The sequence below is a fragment of the Melospiza georgiana genome, chromosome 1 (assembly GCF_028018845.1).
Source record: "Melospiza georgiana isolate bMelGeo1 chromosome 1, bMelGeo1.pri, whole genome shotgun sequence".
NCBI classification, from domain to species: domain Eukaryota; kingdom Metazoa; phylum Chordata; class Aves; order Passeriformes; family Passerellidae; genus Melospiza; species Melospiza georgiana.
In genome coordinates, this window is record NC_080430.1 from 65,691,112 (window position 1) to 65,704,924 (window position 13,813).

The 13,813-nt window shown below is 44.9% G+C and overlaps 1 protein-coding gene across 1 annotated transcript in view; it reads left to right on the plus strand.

Moving 5' to 3' along the window:
- Positions 1-403: 403 nt before the first annotated feature.
- The window catches only part of JARID2 (jumonji and AT-rich interaction domain containing 2), a 211,408-nt gene continuing 197,998 nt past the window's right edge, over positions 404-13,813 (plus strand). Inside the window, exon 1 of the mRNA XM_058035531.1 lies at positions 404-969. Within this exon, the coding sequence (XP_057891514.1) occupies positions 925-969 (45 nt within the window). The 5' untranslated portion in view covers positions 404-924. The remainder of the gene's footprint in view (positions 970-13,813) is intronic.

Here is a 13,813-nt window from a genome sequence, read left to right on the forward strand (position 1 = left end):
TTGACCCGCATGGAGTGTTCAGCGAGGCCTGTTGCATGCGCTGAGCGCGGAGAGGGGCCGGGCGCTGCGGCTGCCGCCCCGGTTGGGAATTAAGGGCGAGCCCTAGGTGGTGTATGCATGTGTGTGTGTGTGCCGTGTGTCCGTGTGTGTATATATATACACACGCATACATACATACATACATACATTATATATATATATATATACACACACACAGACACACACGCGCGCGCGCACACGCACGCAGACATATATATTAACAACAGAGGAGGGGAGGGAGGGAAAAAAAAAAAAAAAAAAAAAAGAGCCAGGTCCATTTAAAGTTGCTGGCGGAGAGCTGTTCTCATTGGTTAGGGGGGGAGCTGGAGGAGCGGAGACACACACGGTGCGTGCAGCCCTCGCTGCCGCCGCCGCCGCCGCTGCTGCCGCCGGAGCCGCCGCCGCCGCTGCTGGAGTTGTCCCTGCCGCTTTCCCTGCTGCAGCGGCACAAACGTGACTTCCAACGTCCCGATTATTTATCTTCTCCTCCCGGCCCCTTTCCTCCTCCAAGATGTAACTACAGCTCTGACACTAAGGACCTGCAGATCGCTTAGGCGGCTTGAAAAAGAGAAAAGGGGATATCAAGGGCGTCGTTTTTTGTGTTTAGGGGGAAATTTTCCATTATAATGCTTCACTAAAGTGATTTTTTTTTTGTTTCCTTCGTATTCGTCTTTTTTTTTATTTTTCTTCCGTCCCCCATTTCTCGGATTTATTGCTAGGAGAATCACATTGTGAGGAAAGAAAGTCGGATTACAAGATACCACTACAAACAACCCCCTCCCCCCTGGATTTTTTCAGTATTTTTTTAAATTTTTTTTTTTAATTGTCTCGGCTTTAATTCATGAAGCAATTGTCCCCTTTTGCAATCAGAATTTGGATACCAGAATGAGCAAAGAAAGACCCAAGAGGAATATAATTCAAAAGAAATACGTAAGTGGTCATAACATACATCGTTTGACTCTCAGTTTTAGGAAATGGCAGCGAATGTCAAGTTTATAGCTAATCTTGCAGCTCTAAGGCTTTGGGAACAAATGTGATGCTGAATTTGATTTTTCTGTGGTGTGGTGGGGGAGTTTCAGAGGCCCCTTTTAACAGGGAAGCCTGCTATCCAGTTCGGTTATAAAACCAGATTTGTGTAGCGATTCCTCCAGTGAATAAATGTATTGACCTCAAATGACACAATCATAATCTAGTTTTAGATGAAACGCGAGGAGCTCGGGGGGCTGCCCCGATGTGTCACCGAACTGCATTTTCAAGCGGTTTTCTTAATTCTGTGCTTTTGCATGCTAAAATAGGTTTGTTGTTGTTTTTTGGGGTCGGTGTTTTATTTTTGGGGGTTGGTTTTTTTTTTTTCTTTTTTTTTTTTCTTTATTATGTACGTGTGTCTGTCCCCGTCTGGTGAAGCGGCGGCGGTGGTTGTTGGAAGCCCTTTAAGTTGAAGCCGAGTGTCTGGTTATGGCGAGCTGGTTTCTCGCAGTACCACATCCCCTTCTCCTGTGAGCGATCCTCGGCTGCTCTGCCTTGCGATAGACACCGGAGCAGCCGGGGATCGCCTTACGGGCAGCGCGTTCCTCGGGATTGACTGGAATAATGAGGAAAATGGCTCGGTGCTGTTTTAAAAATAATTCATTATGATGGCTCGAAAATTTGGGCTAATCCAGCGCAGCCTATGCTGTATTTCTGCCTCTCTTTATTCAGCCGCTTAACCAATCCCTCGTAATTGTCTAATCCTTTAAACATATAAATGTGGATGGGTAGTTGGATTTTTGTTCGTGCTCCAGTTACGTTTTGATTGGCACAGGACAGTTTTTCCTTACGTTTGGAAAAGCGGAGGGGATTATCCATATATGCAGTAGAGCGAAGAATGATGTTTATCTCCATGTTAAAAAAAAAAAAAAAAAAAAAAAACAAATTTTGGGGGGCGGATATGGGGGGAAATACATAGAAATCCTCGCTTTTGGGCGTGTTTGATGCGGGGCTTTAAAAGTTGTAGTTTATATCGCGTCTTGTCGCCTGCGCCGATTTCTTTCAGCGGAGGGGTGTCCCTTGGCAGGGAGGGTGACCTTCGGGACACTTTGCCTCGGTATTCTATAGATTTGGTAAAAACTGCAGTTGACTCCAGCTGACTGCCGCTATCGATTGCGCGCCCCGCTGCATCGCTGCCCGGGGGAGGCGGTGGAACGATGTGTCTGTGCTTTTGGGGATGATGGGGAGGGGGGGGCCTGCGCGCTATGTCGAAGCTGCCCCCCTCCTCCTTTCCAGCCCCCCCCGCACCCCCTAAATTTCTGAATTAAAATACATCCGCATTGCAGAGGAGAGGGGAGCCCGGGGCCGGCGAGTTTAAAGTATGGCATCGAAACGGGAACGGCGGGTGGAAAGTCTGGCGAAACACGCGAGGCGTCCACGTTTCCCAGGCAGGCAGACAAAAGCGGGGCGGGGGGGGAAGGAAACCGCGGTGTTATTAATTAAAGGGGGAGGGGGGGGCAAAAGGAAGAGGGGGAGAGATCGCCCCAAAGCCCGGCTCCCCCCGGGCTCCCCGGGGCGAACAATGCGGCGCCGCTCCCGTACCGCCGGGCAGGGGCCGAGAGCGCGGCTCCCGGGGGAGGAGAGACGAGGGCGGACAATGTGCAGGGGTGCTCGCTCTCCCGCTCACAACTTCGCGGCGGCGCTTTTATTTAACCCTTCTCGCCCTTCTCCTCTTTTCCCCCCCAGCCCCTCCCCATTTTCGTTTTTTTGCAGGGGGCGGCGGTGCCGGCGGGGCGCGCTGGCGGCGGCGGCAGCAGCAACAGGTTGCCGGGGCTGTGACGGAGCCCGCGGGCCGCCGGCCACGCCGCCGCCCGGCCAGGTTCGCCCCGCTCCCGTGACGTCACAAAGGGACGGGCCTGCGCGCCGCGGAACCTTCGGCGCCCCCCCAGCACGCGCCCCCCCGCCCCTCCGTGACGTCAGCGGCGAGGCGGGGCGGGGGCGGGAGGAGCCCCCGGGGCAGCGCTCGGCGGCGCCGCGGGGGAGGGAGGGAGGGAGGCAGGCACGGAGCGAGGGGGCGGCCCGGGCCAGGTGAGCAGGTGCGGGGCCGCCCTGCCGCCGCCTTCGGGCTGGGAGGAGAGCGCCCGTCACGTCGCCCTGTGGCGACACGCGTGGTGGCACGTCTCCTGCCCGTGACCTTCGGGCGCTACGGCAGCCCGGCGGAGCGCGCCGCCGCCTCTTCCTCCTCCTCGCCGGTGCCGGCACAAGCTTCGCCTGCACCTGGAACAATGGTGCCGGTGTCGGGCCCTGCTGCCCACCCCGGTCCCTGGTGCTCCTAGGCCGCAGGTGATGCTCCGCCAGAGGAGCGAGGGCACAGCCGCCGCACGGGCACCAAGTGTGGTACTTCATGGCCCCGCTCCTCTCGTGTCACTGCCAGTTGTCACACAGTCGTGGAATCCCAGAACGGTTTGGGCTGGAAGGGGACCTTGGAGATCACCTAGTTCCACCCCCCCTGCCGTGGGCAGGGACACCCTCCGCTAGATCAGGTTGCTCAGAGCCCCATCCAGCCTCGGCTGAGACTGGCCTTGTGTCAGGAGTGGAGCCTGTTCAGGCTGCTGCTGCTGTTTTCTTTTCAGCATTTGCGAAATGAATTCTGAAAACAAGAAGGTAGCGAGAACAATGGAGGAAAGCCTCTGCGTTGTGGGCTGCCCTCGCAGGGCTCCGCTCCCTGCTCCTTAAGTGCTTGCAATTGAAAGTTCCCTTAAACTTAGAGAGCATTACCTTGCGTGATTGGCAAACCAGGAATGAGGAAATCCGTGTATGCATCTTGTTTTCCCGTGGTTTAAAAACGCTATCACTTAATTTTTAAGAGATCCATGGCTGACTCATACAACTCTTTCTTCTCACTTTACCCTCCTCCTTCTCAAACATCTTTACATATCAAATATTGCCTTTTGGCTCCAGCCTCACAAAGCTGACAGCTTTGTAAAGCATCCACTGAGAAGCCAGACTGTGTTCAGTATGCGTTTGGAATTAATAGTTCTTGATTCAAAAGCTTTGATGTCTTGAACATAATTTCACAGGTGCATTTTTCTGTCCGTTTTTGTGATGCTTGAATAGCAAATCTTCTGTTCTTGCTAGCCTAGGTCTCAGAGTATCAGACCTGGATTACCGCCTTAAAATACCTGCACAGTTCTGCCACGGTAGCAGATGGTGAAGTATAATTAAGGAGTAATGTCACTACTGTCACCTCGTGTGATTTGTTTCCTTGTCCTTGCAGAAGTAAAAGCGCTATAGTCTGCCATGAGGTGACACGCTTCGCCTACGGATGGCCTGGTAAGCCCCTCAGACAGAGGGCCAGCGAGGCCTGGGAGGCCTGGCCAGGATTAGCGTGATGCAGACATCTGAGAGCTCTGGTGCCTGCTGCAGCCTTTGAAACAATACTCTTTATTTGGGTGTGCTTGATGTGGGCTCAGGGAGTTTTGGGGGGGGATGGTAACTCTGCAGCACCACCCCCTTCTTCTGCATCGGGGCATTTGTGCAGGAGCCTGACCCTGGACACTCCAGGGCTTCAGCTGGAGCTGCCTGTCCTGCTGCTTTTCCTGTGAGCCGTTGCCATTTCTCTTCCCCATCCCCACAATTGATGACAGGCTCGAAGTTTGACCACGTCCTACAAGAAATAATGTAAAGAGGGTGTTAGCAGCAGAGATAGTATTCAGTGTAAGCTGCATCTTCATTCACATCACCTTTGGGGGCTTTTTTCTGCTGGGTCTCTTTCACACTTGCTGTAACAATTCCAGCAGCATAGCTGCTCAAGTCTTTCTTTTCCTGTGTGAAAAACTTAAAGATGCTAGCTGCACTCGAGAGCTACTTTTGGGTTCCTCTTAACCTCCTTCTGGTCTCTTGAGACTACATCATTATGTTGTAAGTGGCTATAGGATAGTACATAAGTAGAAACTAATAATTAAATTACTTTTTTTCTTTAAATGAATATTTTGCTATCAACAGATGATTCGCCCTGAGATACTAATGGACTCCTGCTCACTCTGATGGTCTGCAAGCCAGGAGCAGTAAGATGCTGCCCAGAGTGAATTAGAGTGAATCAAGGCCCCTGTGAAGAGTTTCTAATGTTCATTAAGCACTTTCACCTTCCCTTGTGAGGCCTACAAAGCCAGTATTAAAAACATATTACCCCCTCCTTTTCTGTAGTAATAGCTAATGTTATGCATATGCTAAAATGTGGTATAAACGTCAGCTGATTCTGTAAGGCAGTAACATTCCCTCCATTTTATTGTTTGATGAAAAAGAAATAAGTCTAAATTACTTGCCTGAAGCTACATGCTGTAACAGCGGCAGAGTTGGAACTAATCTGTATTTCTGCTGCCTTCTCCAATATTCTATCCTGTAGCTTACAGGCTGTTGCTACAAGGCATGGCATCTGCATTATAAGAGACTACTTTATGTAGTTCCAACTTTCTTCAAAAATTTTCCCCATCCTAGTTATGGTCTGGACTGTTAGATTAATGTTATATTCTTAACATAATAAAAAAGCATTTCAGTATGGATGCTTCTATTTTTTTTAATAGATGATCATACCCTGCAGCTGATAGAGACCAGTTGATACTGTGATGACTCAGCTGTGGGAGTATTACATAAAGTAGGTCAACTTTTAAATCTTATAGTCTGAAGCTCAAGAGAATCCACGTTAAAATTTATGTTTTGTTTATACACTTCACTGTTATTTCCTGGCTTGAACGTAAGTGAAAGCTCTTGAGGAGGTTGAACATGTTTTTGGGGGTTGATTTGGGGTTTGCTTTTGCCCATTTTTTTTGTATAGTGACTGAATTCAATCAGCTTGACGGAGGGGAAAGACCAGCTGCTTTCATTTCTAAAGTTTCCAGTTTGCAGCAGTCAAGTGAAAGGAAGGCTTTAAAGGCAATTTTAAAGTAGGGAAAGGAAAAGCAGAGACACGTTTATTATTTTTTATTACAAGCACCCAGCTTTTGTGTGATCTAGCAGATGTGGAATTTGCAGAGGAATACTCAATTCTTCAAAATCCAAATTTGCATTTAAAACACTCTGGTTTCTCCCCCTTAGTCCTTTGCATGGCTTGCTTCCCAACTATAAATGTAAACCAAGTGTAAATGATGCATTGTTTGCCTTAGTGGGCAGACAGTCTGAAAACAATAGTGCTGATGGATTTGACTGCCTCTGCGTAAGATTACCGGGACATTAAAATTCAAGTCTGTTAATGCAAATTTCAGTGTTGCCAAACCTGAACTTCCCTTAAGTGTTTCCTGGTGCTGATGGCCCTAAACGTCCGTACCCCACAGGCCAAAACTTCAGCATGACAGGTTTTAACCTGTTGTTAGGACCTTAGAGAAAAGGGTAAAATGTACCTGGAGTTTAATGTCCAAATGAATGATGGGGCATGGTACACATAGACTTTTTGTACTTAACCACCATTTTTTATTTAAAGCATTTTTAAGTGGTAGGAACCCACCAGGAAACTGAAAATCTTCAAACCGCTTGTCAAATTCAGGTCTAGTATGTGAGGATTACTTGGCACTGAAATTCAGATACAGGAAAGAATATGATTGCCAAAATCTATTTGGTGTTCTCTTAGATCTTTGATGAGTTGGTTGTTTTGCTGGCTTATTATTTCTGGGAATACTGGATGCAATCCTTCTTGGTTTGTAACAGGCAGGTTTTATTTGGGAGCTCTTGGTTTTCATTCGGAGGGGTGAGTTTATTTCAGTCAGTCGCAGAAACGTTTCCTCAATGAAGCAGTAGGTAGAAGGCTTAAAACCATTTGCTGTTTCACTTGCTCGGGTTTCACACTTTCCCTTGTGTAATGACATCTTGTTCTGAAGTTGTTCCTTCAGTAATCTGACAGAGGCCTGGTATTTCCAGTGTGGGCTGTGGGAAAGGAATAAACCCTTTAATTATAGCAGTGAGGTCTTGTTTGAAAATATGCTAGCTCTCCTCCCCTCTGCGTGTCCTGTCTTTTTGTCTGACTCTTTCCTACGCAGAAAAGGGATCTGAAGCTGCAGAATGCTGCTGTTGAAGTTGCTCTGCAAGGGTGGCCATGATGAGTGGCAAAGCTCAGCAGTGCCTGTGACCACAGCCATGCCAAACACCCCGTCTGCAGGCGTGGGATCACAGCTCCTTGGTCTGTGAGCAGACGGATGCTGGGAGTGCTCCCCATCTGCTCCCGTGCCAAGTTTATTGGCTTAATTTATGCTCCTGCAGGAAGCCATTCCCAGTGACCAGCCTGGCTGAGCACAGAAGCAGGGAAGGAGGCACAGGTGGAAATCATCATTTCACTGGTACACATCGGGAAGATGTGAAGCTGCTTCAGCATTCTGCAGGAAATGTCTCATCCTGGACTGATGCGTCACAAATGATATCCCTATTTTTATCTGAGGGACAAAAACCTCCTTTTATTGGGCTTTAATGGGATTGTGTGATTAAAAATCCACTGAAAACAATGTGAGAAAGCTAAACGGCAGTCTCTGTATGCTTTCTGCATCTAGGTCAGGCCTTTGGAGCTGGAGTAGTTTCTGGTCAGGTTCAGTTTAGTGCCTGTAGAACTGCTACAGGTGGAATTGGACATTTTGACACTGCTAAAATCAGTTCAGCAGAAATGTGATGATGCCCCCAGAAGACTTCATAATTGCATCACTTGAGGGGCATGATTTAATCCTTTCTAAACGTCTCTCCTCTGTAATCTGCTTCGTCTTTTCTGCATGGCTTCTTGCCATCTTTTCTGCCAGGTTCTTGCCTTGATTTGCTCTGCAAAAAAGGCAGCCTTGGATCTGTGACTGAGAAGAAATGCAAATAATAGGAAGTTGAGAAACTGCGGCCGCTGCTGTAGTCCAGGAGGGTTTGTGGTATTTGAGTCCCTGGTGCTCTGCTTTCAGTTCTTGCAGCTTGCCTTTCTGGTCTGACATCTTTTGGATGACGTGATAGTTGCAGGAGATTAGCGTATTTTGGCACACGCATGCTATGATGACTGGCTAACGATATTTACAGCGTTCAAAAATAAACCATGGGAGCTCATTCTGACATAATCTACTAATCTTAGTTTTGCACTTTGATACTGTGTTGTCTGAGCCAAGTTAGGATAACTATATATTGCAAGCAATTCATTTTTAGCTTTGCTTGCAGATGAGTGTTGAGGCAGTGCATGCTTTTCAATTAAAAATGATGGGAGTGAATTTGGAGAAATTATCAGCTCTTTCAACTATGTGCTTATTTTGTGCCTATTTTTGAAACAATCTTATGTGAGTGGGTAGAGATACATGCTCCACGATATTTCTGGATATGTTGTGTACTGGCATTTTGATGAGGTTATTTTTTTCCTTCACTGCCCACAAGAATGGGATGGTCTTCTGTGCACTTTCCCACATTTGTATGTTATGGGAAGAACTTTCATTTCTCTTTGAGGATTGTACTTCATTATTTTTCTGGATAACAAAAAAAAAAAAAATCTATTGCTGCCTTGGGTAGTAAACTTTAGTCTTGTGCAAGGCATCTTGCTAGTTATGCTGCATTTGGGGGAGTCCAGGCAAGAGAGTAAGCTTTTGAGGCTCCCAGGTGGCAGAAATTCACTTTGCCCTGGACCTTGACAACTGCATTTAAACAGCTAAATAATAATTTTCTAGCCACATTTTTGAATGGCCTGCATGTTTAAGAATTGCAGTGAGGAACTTGGTGATGTAAAGCCTGTGAATCAAGTCAATGGCAATGTACAAATATTTTTTCAGGTTGCTACTATTGAAATGGACAGAAACCATGATTCTTGGACAGGAGTCTGTTCAGTCTCTCAGTCTTTAAGATGCTTATCATATTTTTATTAGCTGTTATATTTAGCATATAGTTTCCTGTTTTGGTCTTAAACTGGGAGTCTTTATGTTCACAAAGTTCATTGCAATTAGATTTTTAAGATGCTGCAGGCCACCACCTTATGTTTATAGCTTTTTTTTCTTTTTGTAAGGTACCCATTAGACAGACTGAGGGTGACTTAGAGAAGGGATATGTTTCCTTCTTTCTCACCTTTTTTATTTTAGGGGTACTACTTTCAGCCGCTTTGTCCTACAGTTCTTTTTGGTACATCAAAGTTGTAAGCCAGATTTCTCAGCTGCAGCATGCATGTTAAAGCCCCCAAAACACAAATTTGCAGCCCTGCACATGTGTCAGATGAATTAGCTTCTTAACTCAACTTGAGCTGAAAAAACCCCAAAAATCCAACCTACTTTTTTTTTGATTTGAGCCCTAGAAAACTTGATTCAGACTTTTGAGTTCATAAAACTCAGAGTCAGTTAAAAAGAAGGCTTTTTGTTACTGTTTTTTAAGGTGACTGGTAACTAAACTGGTGTTGTACGAGGTTCCTTTTTTGGTGGTGTTTCAGGTGACCAGCCTTCATTTGAATCTGTTTCACATATGGATGACCTAGATGGAATGGACACCTGAGATGGGGTTTTCTCATTGATAATCACTTTTTTACCCCCTCCTAAAGTGTTGTGATAATGATGATAATTCTCATGGCCTGTTGCCACCTTGCAGGCTGGTAAAAGCTTTTCAAACTTAAGATTAAGGCTCCAGCAGCAGAAAGACTGCCTTCTTACAGTCTTGTTTGGGTATAGTAGAGCTTTTAATAAATTATTAGAAGAAGTGCTACTCCAACTAACTTCTGCTTTATATCTGCAACTGAAAGGGACGTTCTCTGGTCTCAGAAAGCCAGTGTTAATTCTTTTGTTGTAGTTATTCAGCTTATAATGGAGACATAGTAATATAGTTTTGTAAGACAGCCAACTTCATGTAACTTAAAAGCTGGGCTTAGAGCATGTTATAGTAACTATAACTTTTGAATTATTTATAATTTGGAAGAAATAATGATTATCCTAATGCCAAATAATTTTGAAGCAGCTTTTTTTTTTTTTTTTTTTCAATCTGTAATGCTGTGAACCAGTAAAAACAACAAAATAAGAAGTAGCTGTCAAGAGAAGCTGTCCTGTCATGTTCTACTCTCTTTTTCCTAATCTGTGTTTGAATGCCCTGTGTACGGCTTAAGCTTTTTGCCTTCAGTAACAGCGTTATGAATGTGGAGACCAGTGAGGTGCCTAGTGCTGTGATTCTGTGATTGCTCTAAGCCTGCACTGCACTGGAGGAAGTGGTTCAGCCTTCCCTCTGGCTGCTTCTTCCCTTCTCTTCTGCAGGCTGATGTGTGCCAGGGCATCACTCCCACCTCAGACTGGGGACTTTGCAGGTAAAAACTGAACTGACAAAATGTGGCTCATTTTTAATGTGGAGTCATTTAATATTGCAGTTTGTGATGTAGCTAGAAAGAAAAATTCTTGGTCTTGGGAAAGTGTTACAGGGACACCCAGTGAAGTGGCAAGGGAGGGGTAGGATTGCGTCTGTTAGCAATAGAGTGAGTTTAAATGGGCTGTGAAATTATGACTAAATAGGAGTCAAGATACATGTTTTATTTCATAGCAAGCAAAATTAGCTGTCCTTGTCTGTTTTAAGGGTTGTTCAGATTTAGATTTTGCTGTACTGCCTTACTGCTGGAAGCATGGTGAATATTAAACAGCGTTGAAATTAAGTTAGACCTCACAGGTGAAAATGGAGCTAAAGGTGTTTGTGCCCGTGGTGATGGCAGTGCCATAATCATTTCCAAAGTGCTAAAATCAGTTCAAATAGAATTAAAAATGTTCTACTGTTACATGTTACGCTTGCTTAGGTAGGATTTGAACAATTTTGTCCTTCAACGAGAGAAATAAAAAGAGGAAGAAAAGAAAATTAAGATACTGTGCTGCTGGAGGCTAAGTTCCACTGCTGAATGTGGTAGAAGAACTGCTGCTCTTTTCTAGTTCAGCAGCCACACACCCATCCCATATGCAAGAGCTTCACTGTGGAATTGAAGCCAGTGTACTGTTCTATTTTCTACATCTTAGGATAAGAACCTGCTTACATAAGGGAATTCATCCAGAAATTTCCCATGGCTTTATTTGTTTTATTTTGTACCACTCAATAATAAGTTCAGATAGCTTCTCATGTTAAAACTACTCATGTCTATTGAATGTGCACATGAACTGAAGTGCTGATGTATTTTTGCCCTGGGTTCCCAAGTAGTGTGAGAAGGCCAAATCATGTCAAATCAAAAAGCTACAAAAACCAAGGCTTCCTTTAATTATAGGAGCAGCAGGATGTGGCATCACATGCTTTTTTCTCACCACTGAAGCCAGCAGTGGTGACCCTGTGAATCATTCCTTCATGGTACGCTGTGTTGGCCATATCAATACAGCCAAAGAGCTGCATGTGAAACAGGGTCACTGAAATTATGAGACTTAAAGAGTAGTTATGCCTAGGCTCTTTTTTCTTCCACCTTCTCATCTTTAAATGGTCTGGTTTCAGTGCAAGCCTGCAGGACTTTTTAGTGGCACAGTTAAGGGAGCAGCAAGGCACAAGGACCTCTTTGGCTTTGCTGTGGATTACAAAGACGTGGAATTGGCACCCTCAGTTTGGATCCAGCAAGGCATTGAAGCACGTGCCAGTCTCAAATGTATGAATACTCTTACTGACGTCAGTTGAAGTACTTGGAGCTTATGAGTTAAGCACATGCCCAAGTGCTTTTCAGGGCTTGAGATTTTGCTGTTCCTGTGTAAGAGTGTGTGCAAGTATTTGCAGGCAGGAATGTTAGCTTTCTACATGGGTGATAGCCATTTACTGGTTTTAATAGCTTTACTAAATGTAATACTGCCTGTTTTGGTTTTTTTTTCCCTGAAATGTTTCAGGTGGTTTTTTTTTTTTTTTTTTTTTTTTTTTTTTTTTTTTTTTTCCTTTTTCAGCCTCTTAATGTTTTATTTAAAGGTAATAACTGTTATTTTTCTTTACTTACTTTTCATTATAGTGTGCTTGTGTGCATAGTGCTGGCATTTTTACATTTCACTCTCCCCTGTGTTCTTGTCTTCCACTGCTGTGCTTTTCTCTCTCATTTCTGTGTATTTCTGACTAAGGTCCTCTACCCACTTTGTCCTTGTCTAGGAAAATCAGCTCTTACAAAGCTCCTGCCATCTCTTTGCAAGAAAGCCAAATGGACTATTGGTGCAGTATTATTTTCTTTTCCTGGAGGCTGGACAGGGAGATGAGGCAAGGTTCATGCAGCTCATTTGGGAGGCCAGCTCCATAGGAAACACTTTGGAAGGGGAGGGATTGTACAGTTAAAGCCTGTGTGCAGAATTTGAGTGTTGTTTATAGAAAATACTGGCTGTGTGTTTGTTTTGCAAAGCTCAGCAAACTGTTAGTGCACAAATACTGTGGAGGAAAATAGAATGTGGCCCCGCTCATTCCTTTTTACAGTCCTTTTATGAACTTTTGGTAAATCAAAAAAATCAGGGAAAGCTAATTTCATATTTCGTGTACATTAAAGGCTTTTATTTATAAGGCGTTAATATTCATGCTCTTTCAGTCAAGAGCAGCATTTTGTGACACAACTGACCAATCATAACAGCCACTGCATGGCTTCCATTATTGAAAGGGGGTCTACAATCTTCATTTGAGTATGATCTTCCAAATTAACTAATGATGGTCAGATTTCTTGCAGCCTGGTGACAGACCAGGTATAATCATTTCTGGACCCTGTTGCTTTGGAGAGCAGGAATATGATTTTTACCAGAAATATGCTATGAAAAATAGAATCTCCTAAAGTCTTCTGGGTAATATAATTTCTTGATCTCATATTTAGTATTTAATTATCATACTACTTGAGCTGGCTCCAGTGAAAGCTGTTATCTATAGTGTAAAAGATGGAAATGTGTTTATCATGTAAGTAATTATGTGTGTACTTGTTGATTCCTTTTCCTTTCTTGGTGTAATTTTTACACCTTGCAGTTACTCTTGCAGTCAGGGATGCAGTGAGATTAATTCCCTGTAGGCATTTTGGAAATTACTGGGTCTCTAATTTGGATGGAGGAAAGTGAACTATTATTTCCTTTTCTTTATGCTAGCTTTGCTCAGATCGTGCCAGTGGTGAGCCCGTCATTTTCTCCCCCTGCAGACTGCCCATCTCCTAAGGCCTTATAACCACTGCTCTCCTCATGCCTGATGACTCAGGCCATTCCTGCTAGGCTCTGCCTCCTGGTCCAGATGGGACCAGAAGCTGCATTCCTGCTCGCTGCCTGTCTGTGTGTGTCCTGCTTTCCTCTCTGCAGTAGCATCAACTTGACCACAGGGATTGCTTAGCCAAGTGGTCAGAGATGTGTATTGCTTTTTGGAACATTTTTTTCAGGATATGCCTTTGTCTCTTACTTTTTTTTCTCTCCTTTTCGTGTCCCTGTTCACCTTGCAGAACCACAAGTAGATGGTACTGACTGCCTGAAGGACTTGCTTGTTATCAGCAATCTCAGAATCTGTCTCCTTCACTTGAGGCCATTTCAGAGGTGCTTCAAATCTCTGTCAGCTTATTGCTAGCACTCCACAAGCATGACTGCAGCTTCATCTCAGGCTTTCTGGGGAGCAGGAGTATATTCAGCTCTGGAGAGCTAACCTGCCCTCCAGCACAGTTTGTGAAACCAAGGTTAGTTAGCATAATGTCAGAAAAATGGCTAGGATATTTATCCATGGTTGGAGTCCTGCTCATGTGGAGGATGGCTTGCCCTGAGTTTCTGGTCCTGAGCTCCTACCACTGTCCCTGTCTTTAGCCATCATGGTGGTATTTTTGCTGCTTTTACTTGTGTGTTCTCCCTCAGCATTGTATTGTGGTCATGTCTTCAGAAGGTCAACTACAGCTTGTCTCATGGACATG